Raw genomic sequence first — 22,825 nt, forward strand, 5'->3', positions numbered from 1 at the left:
CCGCTTTAAGTCATGGGTCATGAGATTTTATATTCTCTATTTAAGAGTGGGGGAGGACACAAAAAACATAATTTATGTGTATCACAAAATGCAGTAAAATTAATTGTACATTAATGATGACACCAAACATACATGTTTTTATCAACTGTATTTTAAATGAATTAATACAATATTGGGAAAGAAATGTTTCAACAAAGGCCAAAGCGAGTCTTTAAAGAGTCATGAGCAGTAGACCGATACCTAAACCGAGACTCTCCTCCCATAGCTGCCACACTTTGCTGAAGGCCTTCAAACGTGTACTGGTAATTTGTCCACACTATACTTATCTTTCATTTAAGTAAAACCATTTACTTATCCCCCAGCCATCCCTGGTCTAAATACCCAGCCATCCCTGGACCAATGCATAGGATTTTTAAAGAGCATACATTTTCAACCATTTACACTGTTGTCTCCTCTCTATACAAAAATAGTTACACTAAAACGAGAATTGTTGGGAGTTCAAATTTAACTTGAAGTAAATGTAAACGTAAGACCAAGTATCTGAATCGGAAGCATAGATGATTTTTTTTTTTTACACACGAGCAAATAGTTTTTGTAATAATATATTGGCAACCCCCCACTTATCTATTCGTTTTAAAGCACATACCTATATGCCAAGGATTGAGTGACTAAAGAGATCAAGAGATGCATACTACACTTGGTTCTTCTGATCTTTGCCACAAGAATAAGAGTGCATTGTGCTTGCTGGGTAAAATAATAACAGATGTATCCTTTTCTGACCCCCATTGGCTAGACATTAATCCAGCTTGATGGTGTCATTAGCAAAGTATAACTCAGCAGTGCCAATAGCACTGCAAGATGCTGGGATGTAAGAGGGGGGTGCAAGTTGGGTGTTATAACATCCATGGTCTGAAGGTCCATTGACACTGCTGGAGAGGAGGTGAGTATGACTATGATAATAATATGATTCAATGTATAAGGAGATTTTAGAGTTTAAAGGGACCCTTGGTGTCTGAGGCTCATGCACCATCACTACTCCTTCATTATTCATATACGGTAAGTTCTATGTTTGCAATCCCCTCATTGCATGAGAGTGTCAGGTAACTTTCCTCAGGCATTGTATTCAATCGCAATACGGCCAAAATTGATATGTCTAATGCATAAGGGGAGCTATTGCTTTAATGAGATCTAATAAGAGAGGCCAGGCCATAGGCACCCAGTGGACCCGGGTAAGTGGCAAACCATTCAAAAATGTTTTGACTCTTTTCAGCTAAATGCATGCTGGCACCATAACCACTACAGTGCTCTGTACTGGTTATAGTGCTTAGAATGACCCTTTAAAGTTAGGGTCTTATGACAGATTCACTTCAAATAGCATTTGCCTCCTGGCTGGGCTTTTTTCATGTGCAGTAACTTTTAATTTTACAAGAGTATGTATTAATTTAATCTGTGGACTGAAATTCAGCAGTTTTGTGAAAAGCTAAACAAAATCACAGTATCACTCACTAGCCGAAGAGTGAATGACATGTTTGTGGTTTAAGGTGTGACATGATTACAAATAAATTAGAGGGCTTTCCCCTGGCATTCATGAGTAATAATTTGTAGCAATCAAACAGCTTGCTGTTAATTCTTTCTCACATACCTCTCTAATCTGCTCTCCAGCACGTCGCTGTTATGTTTGGGTCAAGAAATAATGACAAGTTTTGCAACATCTGGCAGATGGCCCAATATAGGTGACACGATAAATGATTGATGAAAGCCAGGATTCTCAATGTAGAGACAGTTTTAATGGCACATTCGTAACCTTGATAAAAATGTAGCTGCAATATTTTCATTCGCACATTGTGTATGAGGTCATCAGCCTTTACTTGTGTTGTCAAATTTCAAGAAAACTCCTATCAGACTTCACCAGTCATTAGTCACTAAACTGGGAAATATGAAGATTGACAAGACAGTTGATTTTGTAGGACAGGATAACTGAAGGGGGTAAATAGCTGAGAGGCAAGATTGAATATTGAATATTGTGGTGGGATTAGTATTTTTCTTTTTAATCCATTTTGACTCCTAATTTAGTCAGCAAACATAATGCAAAGTTATTTACTAAAGTCAGAATTATCTAGAACTCAAAGTGAATTTGTCCAAATCAGACAAATTGGTAAAATACAAATTTCCAAGCCACCCTTTGGTCCGGGGTTATCAGCTTGGATGTATATCCCCTAATCTAGTGAATACCTATCTTGAGCAAACAAGCTCACATCTTGCACGGTATGCATTCATTTCCGTAGCCTGATACAAGCATGATATCTCACATCCAGGGCCGGACTGGGAAAAAAATTTGTCCCGGGCATTTTTTTATCACAGCGGCCCACTAAGAAGGGGACGGGGCAGAGAGAGTGTGTTAATGACAAACACGCCCCCTCTCAAAGTGAGCATGTTGGTTCAATGCTCTTCCAGGGCAGACCATGCGCAGAGCTCTGCTGAAGAGCTCTAGCATGAGAAAAAAGCCCTGTATTTGTTCCGCACAGCGCAAGCAAATTTAATAACATGCTTGCACTGTGTTTCCTTGCAACTTGTCTCTGGTGTCTCTATAAATGGATACCAGGAGACAAAATGCCAGGAAAGAGTATTGTGCATGTTTTTGGAGCCTGCCATTGTGTGTGTGCAGAGTGAGCAGATTGTGGTGTGGTATTGTGTTATAAGGTCGGTTTTAGTCGTGTTGTGTTTGTGGTGTAATGTAATGCATATGTGGCTAGGGGCTGTAGAGAATGTGTGTATAGGGGATGTAGCAAGAGTGTGCATACAGGCTATAGTGTGTGTGTGTGTGTGTGTGTGTGAATATTATATATATATTTATATATTATATAAATATGTTTGGAAGTATTGTGTATGTGTGTGGTGCAGTGTGTCGGGGGGGTTCTGTGTGTATGTGAGGGGTGCAGTATGTGTATGTGAGGTGTGATGTGTGTGAGGGTGCGGTGGGTGCTGTGTGTGTGTGGGTGCTGAGTGTGAGGGTGCTGTGTGTGATTGATTTGTGTGAGGGTGCTGTGTGTGATTGATTTGTGTGAGGGTGCTGTATGATGTGTGTGAGGGTGCTGTGGGTGATATGTGGGTGCTGTGGGTGATGTGTGTGAGAGTGCTGTGTGTGATGTGTGTGTAAGAGTGCCATGTGTGTGAGAGTGCTGTGTGTGTGAGAGTGCTGTGTGTGTGAGAGTGCTGTGTGTGATGTGTGTGTGATGTGTGTGTGAGTGCTGTGTCTGATGTGTGTGTGTGTGTGAGTGCCGTGTGTGTGAGTGCCGTGTGTGTGAGTGCCGTGTGTGTGAGTGCCGTGTGTGAGAGAGTGCCGTGTGTGAGAGAGTGCCGTGTGTGAGAGAGTGCCGTGTGTGAGAGAGTGCCGTGTGTGTGAGAGAGTGCCGTGTGTGTGAGAGAGTGCCGTGTGTGTGAGAGAGTGCCGTGTGTGTGAGAGAGTGCCGTGTGTGTGTGAGAGTGCCGTGTGTGTGAGAGTGCCGTGTGTGTGAGAGTGCCGTGTGTGTGAGAGTGCCGTGTGTGTGAGAGAGTGCTGTGTGTGAGTGCTGTGTGTGATGTGTATGCTAGAGTGCTGTGTGTGAGAGTGCTGTGGATGATGGGTGTGAGAGTGGTGTGTGTGTTTGGGGGGGTAGAAAGGAGGGGGGGACCGGCATGGTGGTATCTGGGAGGGGGGGACCGGCACGGTGACACCATCCCTGGTGGTCCAGTGGGTGAGTGAACTCTAGCCTGAGGGCTAGAGTTCACTCTCGCGAGATCCGGTCGTTGCCATGGCAACGATTCAAATCTCGCGAGAGGAACCCGGTGGAGCTGCAAGATAGAGCTCCGCCGGGTTCCTCTGCTGGCTCCCTCCCTCTCTCCCTACTGGCGGCCGGAATATTCTCTATGTGGGCCGGTGAGGGAGATCTTTGATCTCCCCACCGGCCCATCATTGAAAACAGCGGGGCCGGCGCTCGGATAGCGCTGGCCCTGCAGGGGCCGGCCGGGGAGATCCTGTGATCTCCCTGCCGGCCTCGGCCCCACGGCCATCGCGGCCCACCGGGCATTTGCCCGGTGTGCCCGATGGCCAGTCCGGGCCTGCTCACATCTGACACTGTACCCTTTGGCTGCACCTACACATACATGCCTGAGTTACCCTAAGGAACAAGTCATATTTATAACACTTAGGGACCGCGACAAGCTAGACAACCTTATTCAGGCTCATACATGAGCTAAATCCTTCTAGTTGTCCTTAAACAAATGTAAATTGCTTGGATCAAAAAATAAAATAAAAAAAATAATGCTTTTACTCACCAGTGCAAAATATGCTTTCATTTTGTCGTTTTACTCTTCGTGTAAAAGTAACTCATATGCCTTTGACATCGCTCGGTCCTCTTGTGGTTTTCCTCTTATCTCTCCCAACGCTCATTCAGTAACTCCTTTTCAAAGGATACCACCTACCCTCGTTCTGTCTCAGTTGGACTTCCCCAAGGCTCTGTCCTTGGTCCCCTTCTATTGTCTCTTTATACTGCCTCTCTTGGCAAACTTATTACCTATTTTGGATTCCACTACCACCTGTATGCTGATGACACTCAGATATACCTCTCCTCCCCGGAACTCTCCCCTACCGTCTTGCAACGTGTCACTGCTTGCCTTTCTTCCATCTCTGACTGGATGTCCTCGCGCTTTCTGAAACTCCATCTCTCTAAAACTGAACTCCTTGTCTTTCCTCCTAATACTGATCCTCCGCTCTTGCTCTCCCTTCAAGTCAGTGATATCCACATAAGCCCATCCTTGCTAGCATGCTGTCTTGGCGTCATACTTGACTCTGGCCTCACCTTTGAGCCTCACATCCAGTTTGTGGCCAAATCCTGTAGATACCAACTTAAAAACATAGCCCGCATCCGCCCCTTTCTGACGCAAGATGCTACCAAGGAGCTTGTCCATGCTCTAGTAATTTCCCGCATGGATTATTGTAACCCTCTCCTGATTGGTCTTCCCAAAAGCCATATTGCCCCGCTACAGTCTGTAATGAATGCTGCCGCCAGACTTATTTTCCTCTCTAGTCGGTCCTCTCACACCTCACCTCTCTGCCAGTCCTTACATTGGCTCCCTGTATCATATAGGAGTCAATTCAATGTGCTAACCAATACATTTAAAGCACTGAACAATTCTAGTCCCTCTTATATCTCTTCACAGATCCAAAGGTATGCCCCTCCTTGTTCCCTCCGCTCTGCCCGTGACCACCTCCTGACCGCTACTCGCACCCATATGGCAAACTCGCACTTGCAGGACTTCTCACAGGTGGCTCTTTTCCTATGGAATAGCCTGCCTACCCCCATCAGACTCTCCCCTAGTCGTCAATCCTTTAAGAAGTGTCTTAAAATCCATCTCTTTAGGAAAGCTTATGGCCTCCCAGAGTAACCTCTACCTCACATACCTGTCTCTTATTTCTCTCCTAAAGGGCAGCACTCTACTCTCTTCTCCAGCTCTGCTTCACTCCCACCCTATTTGATTGATATTTCCTGTCCTAATGTGTTTTATACCCCACCTCCTATAGACTGTAAGCTTGTTTGAGCAGGGTCCTCTTCAACCTATCGTTCCTGTAAGTTTTCTTGTAATTGTCCTATTTATAGTTTAATCCCCCCTCTCATAATATTGTAAAGTGCTACAGAATCTGTTGGTAAGAATTATAAAAAAAAAAAAAAAAAAAAAAAGAAGAATTTCCAAGCCAGCTATACTTTACATTTAGCTATTTTAGCCGAATCCATTAGTGAATACTCCCGAGAAGGTTTTAGTACAACATCTGGTTGGAATAGCTATAATCATAAAACATTACTTACTGTATTTTCTTGGTGAAATTCTTGGAGACTATCCCTCCCTCTTTCTGTTGCTCCTCATGGTTACCTAAAACAAAAAATAGTATATTTAAATGCGCATCTTTTTTAAAATGGTAATAATAATAATTATAGTTTAATTACAGCTCAAACTTTGCCTTTCAGGGTATAGAGAACAAAATTTATTTCAAACATGATAATACACAATATATTGAACAAATCATCCAAAAAATGGGATGCCCTTAAAAGGTTTACAATAAGTGAAATTGGTTTAATTCAACACTGCACAGTACAGAGTCCTGATCAACGTTTTGACCCATTACGGTCTTTCTTAAGAGAACAAGAAAGACACTAAGGCAGTGGTTTCCAAACCAGTCCTCAAGGCATGCCTACCAGTCCAGGATTTGGGAATTAGGGATGTGTCAAGGTGTTTTCTTTTCTGTCTAAAAACACTCTAAACACAACTGGGTAATCTCTAAATCCTGGGGTCTAAACATTGGTCAGGATGCTGTAAATTGATGTGTTGAATTAAACCAATTTCACTTATTTGAAACCCTATGAATGCAACCCGTTTTTTGGATTATATATGTTTAAATATATGTATACATATACATGTACGTGTTTATGTATAATAAGGAATATGAGTAATTATTGGACCTAAAAATGCATTACTTGCAAGGTGACAAAAATCAAACAAAGGCTAAAAAAGGAAAATGTATCAAATTGTACTTGGCTTGCTTTGTGTATATATTTTATAAAAATACGATATATTTTTGTCTCCTTGTATTAGTGCTGCAAGATAGAATGTGATGTTCTGTTAATGTAGTTGAATTGTATATGCATATATGTTGTGTGTCATAAAGCATGGGAAATAGAGAGGGCTGGGGTGACTCAGCAAGAGGCACCTGCTAGTGATTCGGGGGGATGGGGTCAGGGTTTTAGTTGCCAAATATAGACTGTAAAGTCCTTAGTTCCATTCCTTGGCCAGTAACACGTCACATAGTGAAGTGCCAGGCTGTTCAGCTTTGTCACTCAGAATGAGTATGTGATGAAAAATGAATTAGTGCTTTCATTAAATTAAACAAATTGACTGGAAGTCATCCTTTTGGGCATGTTGGATTAGATTTAATAAGCATCAGTGAACTATAGGAGGGTGAGGCTTCCAGTATAAATTTCATTGCCATTGCAAGGAGATTTGTGTTCGAACTGAGGAATAGGCTGCATTGAAAAGAATAGTTTGTTATGGATGAAGATCACGTCTGTGTCAACATGCTGATTGCGGAGCACCCAGTACAATTTCACCCTGTAGCCAACAATGTCCCTCTAGGTTCTCTTGTCTGTCATCAATTCATAGTAACTTGCTTTAATAACTAATCAATTTTATTGAATAGGCTGTAATTTTCCTGAACTCCGTCTTTTAGTCAATCAATTCTTAAACAGCTGCTTAACCCAAGTTGCTCACTTTGTGTTTAGTGCTGAGTTGCTGAATGAAACTAACACCCTGCTGATAATGAGATTCTTGCTAAATACCTTATGTCTAAAGCGTATCCTCTTTATTTATTTTACAAAATTGCCAATTAATTTTGTTACAATCCCACCCCCAACCCCCGACTGTCAGTAAAAAAAAGCAAAAAAACATTTCTGTTACTTCCTAGTTTGGTTAGCTGGTTGAGCTAAACTCAATAGGCAGCAATAGCCCAGAGCACCTGCCCTCCAAAGCCTTCTCATTGAGCTGCATTGGGAAGTCTGTAATTGGACAGCCACAGAATGTCTGTGCGAGCTTAGAAGGGGAGAGTTTCCAAAAGCTGCAGACAATGGCGTACATACCAGGGCGCAGGGGTCGTGGCTGCGACCGGGCCCGGCCCATCAGGGGACCCGGCCGCCCCTGCGACCTAGTATGTACCCACTGTGGCCAGCCTCTGAGTGCTCCCTCGTGCGCCGCATACTGATACCGGAGCCGGAAGATGACGCCATCTTCCGGCACCGGCATCCCTATGCAGTGCGCAAGGGAGCTGAAGAAGAAGCACTCAGGGGAGAGTGCTCCCTTGCATGCCCGCCAGCCTGCCCGCCCGCCCAGTGACAGGCCACCCAGGAGCCCAGCAGCACCACTGGACCCCAAGGTAAGGAGGCTGGGGGATTAAATAAAAAAAAAAAAAACATGTGTGAGTGTTAGTGTGTGTGTTAGTGTGTGTGTTAGTGTGTGTGTTAGTGTGAGTGTTAGTGTGAGTGTGTGTGTTAGTGTTAGTGTGTGTGTTAGTGTGAGTGTGTGTGTTAGTGTGAGTGTGAGTGTTAGTGTGAGTGTCTGCTAGTGAGTGTCAGTGAGTGTGTTACTGTGTGTGTCTGGAGTGTGTTACTGTGTGTGTCTGGAGTGTGTTACTGTGTGTGTCTGGAGTGTGTTACTGTGTGTGTCTGGAGTGTGTTTGTGTGTGTGTTAGTGAGTGTGTGTCAGTGAGAGTGTATGTTTTGTAAGTGAGTGTGTATGTATGTCTGTCTGTCGTTGAGTGTGTCTCTGTCAGTAAATGTGTGTGTCTGTTAGCTAGTGTGTATGCATCTGTGTGAGAGTGTGTGTGTGTCTTCAGCACTTACCTTTCTCCGGCGCCGGGCACCCTTGGCGCTTGGGATCTCTCCGCCTCTCAGCTCCGAATTTGCATGTGCGGCAAGAGCCGCGCACGCATTCAAACCACCCATAGGAAAGCATTACTCAATGCTTTCCTATTGACGTTCAGTGTCTTAGAATCGCGGAAGCTCCTCTAGCGGCTGTCAGTGAGACAGCCACTAGAGGCTGTCAGTGAGACAGTGAGACAGCCACTAGAGGCTGGATTAACCCTCGGTGAAACTGCAATGTTTTCAGCTGCAGGGTTAAAACTAGAGGGACCTGACACCCAGACCACTTCATTGAGCTGATTTTATCTGGGTGTCTGTAGTGGTCCTTTAAGTGCGTGTGCATCTGCATGCACTGGCGTACATACCGCGGTCGCAGGGGTCGGCGCAGAGTAAGCGCGGGGGGGGGGGCGGGGCTCATGAATCCGGCCATGTGTACGCCATTGACTGCAGACAAGAGATCTGCAGCTATTAGAATCTGTTTTAAGATATACCCCCAATTTAAAAAGCTATATTTACTAAACAGTGATTTTTTTTCTGGAAGTGGTGTTACCCACTTAATGCTTTGCAGCATTAAATTAGTAGTTTTAAAGTTAGTATCAATTAGATCCCTATGTGTCTTACTGTGCAAAGTCTTGGCATTATCAGTTCCCACCCCAGGACTTATAGACTCAGATTTTTTTGGAAAATATTTTGACTGCAGATAAAGGCCTATCTAGTCTACCCATTTCCCACATAAACAACTTTTAGTTTTTTATTGTATTAATATTTACTGTGTCAGATTGATTGGCTATTTCGTTATGTTTTCTATAAATTTCCTTTAAACTTCCTTTAACTTAAGAAAAGGTGTCCAAAACTGTGTGTATGTGGCAGAGCATTAAAGATCTGAGAAAGTTATACTCACTGCTCAGTCATTACCTAAAACCTAGTGACCCAACCAAAAACAAAAAAATCATCTGTTTTATTTTCCAAATGTTTCCTGAATAAAAGAGGAGGCATTCTTTTATTCCAGCAAACAAACACATACATGTCCAATCGGTTCAAAGGTCCAAAGGACACAAAAGTTCCCTTGAAAAAATAAAATAAGAATAATAAGTACCCAATTTTATTACAAGTTATAATCATAAGCAAAGAAACATTAGAGAAACAAGAAGATAACACTGACAATAAAACACTTAAAAAGAGCCTAAAAGACTCTACAGATAATGGGGGTGGGAGAGGTTGGAGTGGGCTTGTGGAGGCTGGCTAGGAGGGATCGAGTAAAAACAGAACGGACTACAATAATCAAAGTCAGATAGCAAGCCCAGTGTTCCTTATATGCATATGTACACACACACACACACACACACACAAGCAGAGATGCAGGCACATCCTCATAGAGAAGAAACTATGTAACAATGTATCAAAGTAAAGGACTACACTATCTAAATGTTCAAGGTATACTGTCTAGCAGTCCATGTGTAAAAAGGACATAAGAAAGAGGCGTCAAACCAACTGCAACACCTACACTCCGTTTCTGCAGTCCCCATGTATATTTCTATTATGCAGTCAATTAGAATAGAGGGGAGATCACAGGAGGGCTTGCAACAGTTATTGATAATAACAATGTAAACCTCTTAATAGATTAGTCATAAAGTAGTCATAAGTCTGCTATAAAAGAACACCCAAATAGATAAGCCTTCATAAAGCTATTTAGCTATAATGCGACTTAAAGATCGCTAACTATTTCAAAGCAATAGCTCAACTATGAGTGGACCATCATGATAAGATATATCGAGAAGTAACTGTAGCGGGACTGCTGCTAAACTGTGCATTGCCCTGATTTCCTGGTTGTGTGTGTCTGTACTGTTTTGGGCATTTGTTCTCCCTCCCTTTTCGGTATTTTCCCTATCTTGCTCCTGTAGTTTGCTATGTGTGTTTGCCTAAAACTGCATGCTCCCCATTTGGGAGGTGCAGTCATGAAGGGAATCCATTCACCTCCCGAACAATGACCACCACGAAAACCCAAATAGAATGTCTTAGAACATTCGCACCTCGTAACGAGGTGTCAAAACCACAAACTGCAAGGGAAGCCTCGGCACGTGTCTACCCTGGGTGGCGGCCCGTTCGTTAGATGAACGCCATCAAGGGGGAGCATTCGTCGATTGCTTTCCACCTTGTTCGGTTTCCGAAGAGTACCTCCCAAGTGCCCCTTGGAATGCACCTTTACAGTCCGTAATGAATGCTGCTGCTAGATTGATTTTCCTCTCTAGTCGTTTCTCTCACACCTCACCCCTCTGCCAGTCCTTACATTGGCTTCCTGAATGCTATAGGAGTCAATTCAAGGTACTAACTCACACCTATAAAGCACTGAACAACTCTAGCCCCTCTTATATCTCCTCACAGATCCATAGGTATGTCCCTTCTCGGTCTCTCCGTTCTGCCCGTGACCACCTCCTGTCCGTTGTCCGCACTCGTACGCCCAACTCGCGCTTGCAGGACTTCTCACGGGCGGCTCCCTTCCTATGGAATAGCCTGCCTACCGCCATCAGACTCTCCCCTAGTCTTGCATCTTTTAAGAAGTGCCTTAAAACCCATCTCTTTAGGAAAGCTTATGGCCTCCAAGACTAACCCTTACCTCACATACCTGTCTCTTGCCCTCTCCTAAAGGGCAGCCCACCTTATTTGATTGTAAATTCCTGTCCTAATGTGTTTTACACCCCACCTCCTATAGAATGTAAGCTCGTTTGAGCAGGGTCCTCTTCAACCTATTGTTCCTGTAAGTTTATTTGTAATTGTCCTATTTATAGTTAAATCCCCCTCTCATAATATTGTAAAGCGCTACGGAATCTGTTGGCGCTATATAAATGGCAATAATAAATAAAAATAAATAATGTTCGCACCAATAAATTAGAACGTGGGCAACTCGCAACATAAGTGTGAAACCGCAAAGGAAGTAATTGATGAGTGCTTCCCTGGGTGGCCGCCGTTCGTATAGACAAGTGGCTGCCAGGGGGAGCTTTCGTGTCCTGAAAGGAGACGCTTCCCTTGCCAGGTTTCACACAGGGACCCCGCGAACGGACGCTGTTTATGGCAGTTACCGTTCTGGGGGTCCCTGAGAATGGTGGGGACACTCTTTGGGGACTTTGATGGGCTTTCTGTAACTGGGAGTTCAGGAGGCGGGAAACTTTCCCGTGCTGGAGTTCCCAGGTATAGAGGCTCATGGGATGAAGGTGGAGGTGGGTAACACTGAGGATGGGTGGTGGGAACAGGGGACAAAGGGATTGGAGTTCCGTTTCTGTCAGGAGACACATGGGAGAGGGAGGGCCCTGGGAGGGGACACTGAGTGGCAGGAACAGGGGACAAAGGGACTGGGGTTCTGGATTTGCTATACGACCCCTGGGAGGGGTAGGACCCTTGCATCAGGAACAGTATAAAGCCAAATGTGACCAGTTAAGTTGCTGTTGTACTCCTGGAACTGGTTACTGGGGGGAAATTATTATTTTTCTTTCATTAATAGTGGAGGTAACCAGTCGGGTTTCCCCGGGTCCGCTACAGTAACTATCCTATCTGTTAACCTATTCCATCCAGCCACATACCTATAATGAAGCCCTAATACAACCTTGCCAACCTCCTCCCCCCCACCCCCTAGTTTAAAGATATCTGTGAGGGTTAATCCAGCCTCTAGTGGCTGTCTCACTGTCTCACTGACAGCCTCTAGTGGCTGTCTCACTGACAGCCGCTAGAGGAGCTTCCGCGATTCTAAGACACTGAACGTCAATCCCACATAAAGAAAAAACACCAGTGCATAATGAGTGATAAGTGAATGCCCCAGACGAAGGCGCATTAGCTGTGCCGAAATGCGCGTCGGGCAGATTCTTTGCTCCTCTTTTTTAATTAACTTATCACTCATTATGCACAGGTGTTTTTTCTTTATGAGGGCTTACCTGTTTAGGTGTTCTTTATAGCAGACATATGACTACTATATGTCTAATCTATTAGGAGGTTACGTTGTTATTATCAATAACTGTTGCAAGCCCTCCTGTTATCTCCCCTCTATTCTAATTAATAGAAATATACCTGGGGACCTCAGAAATGGAGTGTGGGTGTTGCAGTTGGTTTAACGCCTTTTTCTTATGTCCTTTTTTCACATAGACTGGTAGACATTATACCTTGAACATTTAGATAGTGTAGTCCTTTACTTTGATACATTGTTACATAGTTTCTTTTATATGAGGATGTGCCTGCATCTCTGCAACAGTCTCCGTTTGTGTGTGTGTGTGTGTGTATGCATATAGGGAACACTGGGCTTGCTATCTGACTTTGACTATTGTAGTCTGTTCTGCTTCTACACCTATCCCTCCTAGCCGGCCTCTATAAGCCCACTCCAACCTCTCCCACCCCCATTATCTGTAGAGCCTTTTAGGCTCTTTTTAAGGGTTCTAATGTCTCTTTGCTTATGATCATAACTTATTCTAAAATTGTGTACTTTTTATTTTTAGTTTATTTTTTCAAGGGACTTTTTATGTCCTTTGGACCATTGACCCCGTTGGACATTTGTGTTTGTATTTAACTTTTTAGGGTTACCCCCTTGCAGTTTCCCTTTATACACCCTCATTCCCATTGAGGGACTACTCTTTATTTGATTCTTTTTTTTCCTGGGCTCTAGAGATAAAATAAGATAAAACATACACAGCAGATAAAGGCTATGATTTACTAACTAAAGATGGAATTGTGGAGAACTGACAGGATAATTACAATTGTAGACCAAAATGGTAACATTGGAAAATTACACAACTCAGCTATTTTTCCATTGTAGCTATTTTAATTTACATTTTGAAATTCCCTTCTCAATTCTTTTCTATTCCCGGTTTTGATGGTTGTAGACTTGGGCTGGGCAAAAGGTAGAGCCACAAATGTTGCAGAACTACAACTACCATAATGCTTTGTGTGCCTTTACAATGGCAGAGCATCATGAAAATTGCAGTTCTACAACATCTGGGGAACAACAATTTCCCCACTCCTGTTCTATACCTATTATTCAGCCTATTAGATCTTACTTCAAATCTTCAAGCAGATTTGGTTGCGTTTCAAAGTCTGAAATGCAACTGAAATGGAATGACTGGCCATCCTAAACCATAATCTACACACTAAATTCTTGCACAATTTAAACAATGATTTTCCAATTTCTATTTGCATTCTGTGCATCTCCCACCCATCAGCCTAGATATCCACTTTACACTGTGTGCAGAATTATTAGGCAAATGAGTATTTTGACCACATCATCCTCTTTATGCATGTTGTCTTACTCCAAGCTGTATAGGCTCGAAAGCCTACTACCAATTAAGCATATTAGGTGATGTGCATCTCTGTAATGAGAAGGGGTGTGGTCTAATGACATCAACACCCTATATCAGGTGTGCATAATTATTAGGCAACTTCCTTTCCTTTGGCAAAATGGGTCAAAAGAAGGACTTGACAGGCTCAGAAAAGTAAAAAATAGTGAGATATCTTGCAGAGGGATGCAGCACTCTTAAAATTGCAAAGCTTCTGAAGCGTGATCATCGAACAATCAAGCGTTTCATTCAAAATAGTCAACAGGGTCGCAAGAAGCGTGTGGAGAAACCAAGGCGCAAAATAACTGCCCATGAACTGAGAAAAGTCAAGCGTGCAGCTGCCAAGATGCCACTTGCCACCAGTTTGCCCATATTTCAGAGCTGCAACATCACTGGAGTGCCTGAAAGCACAAGGTGTGCAATACTCAGAGTCATGGCCAAGGTAAGAAAGGCTGAAAGACGACCACCACTGAACAAGACACACAAGCTGAAACGTCAAGACTGGGCCAAGAAATATCTCAAGACTGATTTTTCTAAGGTTTTATGGACTGATGAAATGAGAGTGAGTCTTGATGGATCAGATGGATGGATTGGTAAAGGGCAGAGAGCTCCAGTCCGACTCAGACGCCAGCAAGGTGGAGGTGGAGTACTGGTTTGGGCTGGTATCATCAAAGATGAGCTTGTGGGGCCTTTTCGGGTTGAGGATGGAGTCAAGCTCAACTCCCAGTTTCTGGAAGACACCTTCTTCAAGCAGTGGTACAGGAAGAAGTCTGCATCCTTCAAGAAAAACATGATTTTCATGCAGGACAATGCTCCATCACACGCGTCCAAGTACTCCACAGCGTGGCTGGCAAGAAAGGGTATAAAAGAAGAAAATCTAATGACATGGCCTCCTTGTTCACCTGATCTGAACCCTATTGAGAACCTGTGGTCCATCATCAAATGTGAGATTTACAAGGAGGGAAAACCGTACACCTCTCTGAGCAGTGTCTGGGAGGCTGTGGTTGCTGCTGCACGCAATGTTGATGGTGAACAGATCAAAACACTGACAGAATCCATGGATGGCAGGCTTTTGAGTGTCCTTGCAAAGAAAGGTGGCTATATTGGTCACTGATTTGTTTTTGTTATGTTTTTGAATGTCAGAAATGTATATTTGTGAATGTTGAGATGTTATATTGGTTTCACTGGTAAAAATAAATAATTGAAATGGGTATATATTTGTTTTTTGTTAAGTTGCCTAATAATTATGCACAGTAATAGTCACCTGCACACACAGATATCCCCCTAAAATAGCTAAAACTAAAAACAAACTAAAAACTACTTCCAAAAATATTCAGCTTTGATATTAATGAGTTTTTTGGGTTCATTGAGAACATGGTTGTTGTTCAATAATAAAATTAATCCTCAAAAATACAACTTGCCTAATAATTCTGCACTCCCTGTAGTCCCAATGCCCCCTTCATTTCAACACTTTTTTTTTTTTTTTACACAAGCTCTTGCCTCACTGCAAATCTTTGTCCACAACAGCTCCGATGTCAATCTACCCCAGGATTCCACCCATTCCTCCAATATTCTTCCCCTCCTCCACTCTGGATTTAACCAGCTTTGTCAGTTTCTTTGCAGTCATATCATTTTTTTATAGACCTCTCATTTTATTTCAGAGTTTTTCACAAGTTTGCAAAACGCCCTATCTGCCTGTAAGATGGCCAGGATGTCCTGTGTATCCATAGCAAGACTCTGCCATGTTCCTGATAAAGTGTGTAAGGTCTGTCTTCACACACACAATGCATGGCCCAGTGTCTCAACATGGTGGCGAGCTTTCTGCCCTCTTTACCATGGACCAAATCAACCATAACTCTTCATTTTTGGCTCAGTGATTTAATGGATGATCAGTTCTAATGGAAATCCTCCTTATTCACATGCTTTTTAAACAGACAAGCATAGACATAAAATAATAGCTGAAAACAGGTTGAACAAGTTATACATACAAAGTATTGTTTTATTACCATATTACGCACAGTGTAAATAAAAAAATAACAATTGCATAGCCCATTCAGGTTGGGACTAAGAGTATAAACAAAATACAAATTACAGGTTTTGTTATGTGATTAGTTGATCAAAGCATAGCTAATCCTACCCACCCAATCATGCCACTCACAGTTGGGTCAATGCCTACTTTGCACAAAAAGAAGTACTGAGTGCACCTAAAACCTTATACAGACTGTGACTAAAACCTTCTCCAGGTGTGAGAAAAGGTGATATAATTATGTTCTATTTAACACCTTTAGTATGCAAATAAGCAGGCAGTCACCACTATTTCAACTTCAAATGTACAAGAAGCTACTTAAAGGGACACTCCACTGCCCAAATAAAAATCACTTTATAAAACATTATTTATTATAGTGCCAATTTTTAAAGAAATCTGCATTTTTCTTTTTTTTTGTAAAATGAAGAGAGGACATGCTCCTCACACATAGAGAACGTCAGCAAGCTAAAGTGCTTTAGGAGTCTGGAGTGTCAATTTAAATTAAAATGAGGGTTTCCTAAACTCCTTCAGTGTCAAACAGGTTTTAGCTTACATTTACCATTTTAGAGATAATGTCATCTTCTGTCTTCAAGGTGTATCCTAAAATGAACACCATTGCTCGCTGTGCCTTTAGTTATATCAGCTGTTTCTCACTGACAAGCTTTGTAAGAGGATGAAATTATTGTGTGGGTTTGCTATGTCTCCAGAGTAGAATGGCATGCTTGACATATTGGCTCTGGAATGCCACTCTGGGTAATATGAATAGCATAGGTTCCTTCTGTAATGACACAAGCTAGCTGATACATATAGAATTATAACCCAGAACTAAACATTTTTTTTAAAACAGCTTTTTCTCCATTCTCACTATGTGTTTCTTTCTTGGCTTGTTGGCTACCATCTGCACCTTTTGCCAACTCACACAATCACTAAGAAAGTCGGTGAAAGTAATATATTTTTCAGTACTTGCTTATTTCATTTTTAACACTAGAAAAGTCCTCTTATCATATGCTTCATATAGCCCGACAAATACAGGGTCTCTCACCATACAACATAACCAATACAATGTCTTTCACTATGTTATACATAGTTTGATCAGATGTTATTCAATGCCACTTTCTGGTTCTTTGCTCAACCCAGTAGAGTTTTATTTTTGTACTTTTCATATTATAATCTTTATATTACAAGTTGGCAGTAAATGTTCTAAAACTTCTTCATGCCACTCATAAGCTGGTGGTTGGATTGTTGGTATAGTAAGTGGGAGGGCCAGAAAGGGCCCACAAGTAATGGGTGTGGGTGCACTGTAAAGTAGGTGGGCCCACTCTGCAAAGCGGTTATTATGCCATGCCTGCCCACCAGACTGGCCGTGTCTGTTTGGTCCCACCCAGGACAGACACCACATAATGCTGCTCCCACCTATCTATCCTCCCTAATACACAAGTATGTCCCGTCTAGGCCCTTTTGCTCTGCTGAAGACTTACGTCTACCTTCTGTCTCTACTCCCGCCTCCCCCAGAACCGCCGCGGGCCCCCCAGGACCCTGATGGCGGCCCTGATTTGCATTATCGGCAATATTGGTATCTTTATTGGCAGATACCGACATTGCTGAAAATACAGAATATTGGCCGATAATATCGGCCAGACCAGGGGTAGGCAACCTTCGGCTCTACAGATGTTGTGGACTACATCTCCCTTGATGCTTTGCCAGCAATATGGCTGTAAAAGCATTATGGGAGATGTAGTCCAAAACATCTGTAGAGCCGAAGGTTGCCTACCCCTGGGCCAGACCAATAATCGGTCGATCCCTAATATACATAATATAATATTATGTATATATTTTGCAGTACACTAATATGAACATTTTCACACCGTTTGGTTTACAGATCAGGTGAGAAAAAGTAACTAACATAGAAAAAAACAGGTGTAGTAAAAAAAACTAAAATCTATGTATATTTATTAAAATCGTTTTTTCTCACTTGATCTGTGGATAAGATCAGCATTTAGTGGCTGTACCCTATCCATCAATCATTGTAGTGCCAGGGTCAGAAATCATAATATTGACTCAAAAGGAAATGCCCAGTCATTGTGCGATTTGGTTGGTTCATGATTCGGGTACATTTTCTCTCAGAGTTCGCGAATTTGAACTCGACCCTATTTCGTACAAAATCTTATCTCCAGGTCTACTTACTAATTAGTGAACAAACTGTTGCTAATTCTTATATTAAATATAGTTTATATATGTGTAGATAAATATTTCATGCAAACTTTTTAAACATTGCACAATTGTATTGACATATATTTTTTATTTTTTCATTTAAATAGGTTTCAGTATATGTTCAATCACCTTTGACAACATACATTTGTAAATAATTTCATGACATTATCTTTCTTTTTTGGATTCGTACAAAGAAATTAATACTTTATGAGTCATTACCAAATTACTAGAAATATTATCTTATTAATTATCTGGATGCTCCCTGTCCTATGTTGCCCCTTGAAACATTCTCATATATTTATCCCACTAATACAGCTGCCACTCTCTTCAGCTGTCAGTGAGGCCATCTATTTCACTCTATCCTGTTGCACTCCGGCTGTGGATTAAATGATTCTATTTTAAGACATAGTGGGGGTTGAAAAAACGTTCTAGAGGCTAAGTTGTAAATGTGAAACAATCACTATGAACACCAATGGAATGCACCTGTTTATTGCTCCACTCTATGAACTTTACTCCAAAACTACTGCTACTGCTTACTCCTTACTTATAATCCCTCAGTTTCTTAAAAATACTATTGACCCTGTCCATTAATGTACTAACTGAATGTAGTTTTTAACTGTGCTATCAAAACCCATCCATAATATAATTAGAGAGGTTCTGAGTTACCTGTGTTTGAGGAGGTTTTGAGAAACACTGCCTTTAACTAAAGATCGACTATGTAACAACACCCATAGCACCCGGCAGCTAGCAACATGGGGGTTGATGACTTATGGAGATTGTAATGAAACAACAGAAGCAGGTGGGCAGCTAGATCCCTGTGTTTTATGTATCTGAGTGGAAATGTTTTATTTTTTTTATGTAACCAAAGATAACCAAGTAGTTTGCTTTTGCTGAGGCTATTTGTAATAAATAACTATTTCATAATAATAATAATGGTAAATGTTTATTGAAATTTTTCTTTAGTATAAATCAGGTGTGCTCAAAAGGTAGATCCCCAAATGTTTTAAAACTACAGCTTCCATGATGCCATGTCATTCTACAGGCATTCTAAAGGCATGTAAAGCATCATGGGAGTTGTAGTTCTACAACATCTGGGGATTTATCTTGTGGTCACCCCTGGTATAAATTGTCTGTCAGTGTTTTTTTTCAGATAGCTTTCCCATGAGGTGACAGTATAAAGCCAGCATTTCCATTTATAAAGATCTTAACGTATTTAGATGTCCTAGGTGGAGACAACCTAGTATGTATACAAGTATATACCGTATAAAAGAATGTGTATGTCTATGTGTTGTGTATAGCAATTGAGACGGTAATCACCATTGCTGGGACCATATAAACTATGCCCTTCCCTCTGGCAGCTATTTTAGGGCTGGGATTATTTGTGACTGGGTTTGCTGTTGGGAGTTATGGAACTGTTTGTTCATGTATGTCTCGTGTCGTTAATTTGTATATTCAGGTAGATTTACATATTATGGTTTAAGCAGCCAGGGGATGCATTTCTTGCCAGTGTTTGTCTTCCACACCTCTTTATACATATTGTATTGTATTATATGAGTGCCTGTATGATTCCCCATAGGATAGTGTTTTGTATATGTAATTGAGTGTGTTGCCTTAAGTGTAATGTAATGTAGATCATCCTGAGTGTAAATAAAGTATTGTCTGTTCGTTCCAATAAAATCTGTGTGTCTCCTTTGGTTTGTTCAGGGAACCCAGCAACTGAGCCCCCAGACCCACTGACTGGCTGCACTGGTCACTGATTTCCAGGACAAGCTAAGAAAGATCTGAGAGCCACAGGTGCCTCTGCAAAGACGGTAGCTGAAGACAGTGTAGGCAAAGGGGTCAATATTCACCTGGGAGAAAAGGCAGAGGGGGGGGGGGGGGAATAATTGTATTAACGCCTGTTTAATACAATTATTAGTTGATGATTATTCATCATAATTATTATTTTATAAGCCTGCTAAAGTTGCTGGTAAGAAATAAAGCGTACAAGGACATAACCTTCTCATGAGATGACAAAGCAGTTTAAGAATACAGTAAAGTACCAGTAATGGGCTGGTCCCGTTGTGCTAGAGAGAGTCCCAGTCTATTCCCCAGTAACAGGCTGCAGCCACATTAATCATTTTCAGCTAAATGTGTGATGGCTGCATTCATGTAAACTGGCAGCTTGCCTTTGTATATCGGCAGTGTAAAAAAAAAAAAAAAAAAAAAAAAAACACAAGAGAGAGCAACAAGGCCACTCATACATAATTTGAGTCTTACATGTTTATATTGCGGGATTTACTTGATGCAACGACCCTACGAAACAGTTCTTTAAGAGCCAATTACAAAGATTCTACTGAGAGCGTGCATGTTCAGCAGTCAATCTACATACACTGAGAGTTTAGTGCTCTAGAAATCAACAACTTTGGTAATAAAAATAGCTACACACAAATACAGTTTAACTGCAGTGTTACTAATCCACTGCTGTGCACAACCTTTTCATCTCTTATTCCACTAGCCTTAACTAAAACATGTCTCTCTCTCTCTCTCTGACACCGCTACCCCTGCCTCTCTATCCTTTGGTGGTCTTCAATTTTCCCACAACCCAAGGCACTCTGAAAGCGAAGGTGGTGGTGTGGAGTTTCTGCTCTCACCTTACTGCTCCTTCAGACCTCTACCCATCCCCCCCTTCCCTCTCTTTCTCCTCATTTGAATTTAATTCAATTCGCCTTTTCAAACCCATCTCTGCTAACATTGACATTATCTATCATCCCCCTGGTTCCCCTCTCCTCTTCCTAGACCACTTTGTTGCTTGGCTTCCCTACTTCCTCTCCTCTAATATTCCATCCCTAATTCTTGGGGACTTCAAAATTCCCATTAACCTACCTTTGTCCTCAGTAGCCTCAAAACTGCTTTCAACTAAGAAATCTGAATTATATTGACCTCTAGCAGCTATCAGCTAATATTGATTCCCAACTTCTATCCATCCCTACTATTTCCTGTCCCTCACTGGCTATCTCCTCATATAACACTACCCTCACCTCTGCACCTTGAGGAGAACACGCCTCCAACTGTGGCACACTAAATTAACACACTACCTGCAGAGATGCTGCCTTTTTGCTGAATGCTACTGGAGGAAGTCACGCACCCAGTCAGACTTTCTCCACTACAAATTCATGTTGTGGTCATACAGCACAGTCATACTTTTTCTCACTCATTAGCTCCCGCAATCCCAGGATCTTTTTAATACCTTTAACTCCATTCTTTGCCCTGCTGTGGCCACCCCCCAAACTAACCTTACAGCCGATAGCTTTGCATGCTACTTTACTGACAAGATTGAACAGCTAAGGAAAGAATTCTCACCGCCTTCCTCCACTCTTTCTCAACCACACCCGGATCATGCCTTTCCTACCTTTCAGACTTTCTCCCAGGCTACTGAACAAGAGGTGGCTGCGCTTCTCCTTTCCTCTCGCCCCATTGTGGCTGCGCTTCTCCTTTCCTCTCGCCCCATCGTGGCTGCGTTTCTCCTTTCCTCTCGCCCCATCACTTGTCCGCTTGATCCTGTTCTGTCTCACCTTATCAGAACTCTCTCCTCTTGTCTTGTGCCTTCCTTAACACACGTCTTCAACTGCTCTCTCTCTTCAGGTGTTGTTCCTACTGCCCTTAAACATGCTGCTGTAGTAACCATCTTAAAAAAAACATCTCTTGACCCGTCCTAACTATCATCCCATATCCCTGCTCACTTTTTCCTCAAAACCTCTGGAAAGACTTATCTTTACTCATCTCCTTGACCCTCTTCAGTCTTGCTTCCTCCCCTCCAGTCTGCTGAGACTGCTCCTATAAAAGCCATTAATGACCTAATCACAGCTAAATCCAAAGGGCACTACTCCATACTAATTCTTCTTGACCTCTCTGCTGCCTTTGATACTGTTGACCATGTTTTCCTTCTCCAAACTCTTCAATCACTCGGTCTCTGTGACACTGTCCTCTCTTGGTTTTCCTCCTATCTCTCCCAACGCTCACTCAGTGTCTACTTTTCTAATGATACCTCCTTCCTCCGTCCTGTCTCTGTTGGAGTCCCCCAAGGCTCTGTACTTGGTCCCCTTCTATTTTCTCTCTATACTGCATCTCTTGGCAAACTTATTACCTCATTTGGATTCCAATACCTCCTGTATGCTGATGACACTTAGATATACCTCTCCCCTGCCGTCCTGCAACCTGTCACTGCTTGCCTTTCTTCCATCTCTGACTGGATGCCCTCCCAATATTTGAAACTCAATCTCTCTAAAACTGAACTTCTTGTCTTTCCTTCTCCTAATACTGATCCTCCTCTTTCACTCTCCCTTCAAGTTAGTTGTACCCACATCAGTCCATCCTTGCAAGCACGCTGTCTTGGCGTTATACTTGATTCTGGCCTCACGTCCAGTCGGTTACCAAATCCTGTAGATTTCACCTTAGAAACATAGCCCGCATCTGCCCCTTTCTTATGCAAGATGTTACTATGGAGCTTGTCCATGCTCTAGTAATCGCATGGATTATTGTAACTCTCTCCTAATAGGTCTTCGCACAAGTCGTATTGCACCGCAACAGTCTGTAATGAATGCTGCAGCTAGACTGATTTTCCTCTCCTGTCACTCCTTTCATACCTCTCCCCTCTGTCAGTCCTTACATTGGCTTCCTGTATCCTATAGGAGTCAATTCAAGGTACTAATCCACAACTGTAAAGCACTGACCAATTCTAAGCCCTCCTATATCTCTTCACTGATCCGCAGGTATGCCCCTTTTCGGTCTCTCCGCTCTGCCCATGGCCTTCTCCTGTCCACTGCTCGTACCTGTATGATCAACTCACACTTGCA

General features: G+C 42.3%; 1 protein-coding gene across 1 annotated transcript in view; it reads right to left on the bottom strand.

Moving 5' to 3' along the window:
- Window positions 1-22,825, bottom strand: part of HSPB8 (heat shock protein family B (small) member 8) — a 51,648-nt gene that overhangs the window by 23,354 nt on the left and 5,469 nt on the right. Inside the window, exon 2 of the mRNA XM_063454173.1 lies at window positions 5,844-5,907. Within this exon, the coding sequence (XP_063310243.1) occupies window positions 5,844-5,907 (64 nt within the window). The remainder of the gene's footprint in view (window positions 1-5,843; window positions 5,908-22,825) is intronic.

The sequence above is a fragment of the Pelobates fuscus genome, chromosome 5 (genome assembly GCF_036172605.1).
Source record: "Pelobates fuscus isolate aPelFus1 chromosome 5, aPelFus1.pri, whole genome shotgun sequence".
NCBI lineage: Eukaryota > Metazoa > Chordata > Amphibia > Anura > Pelobatidae > Pelobates > Pelobates fuscus.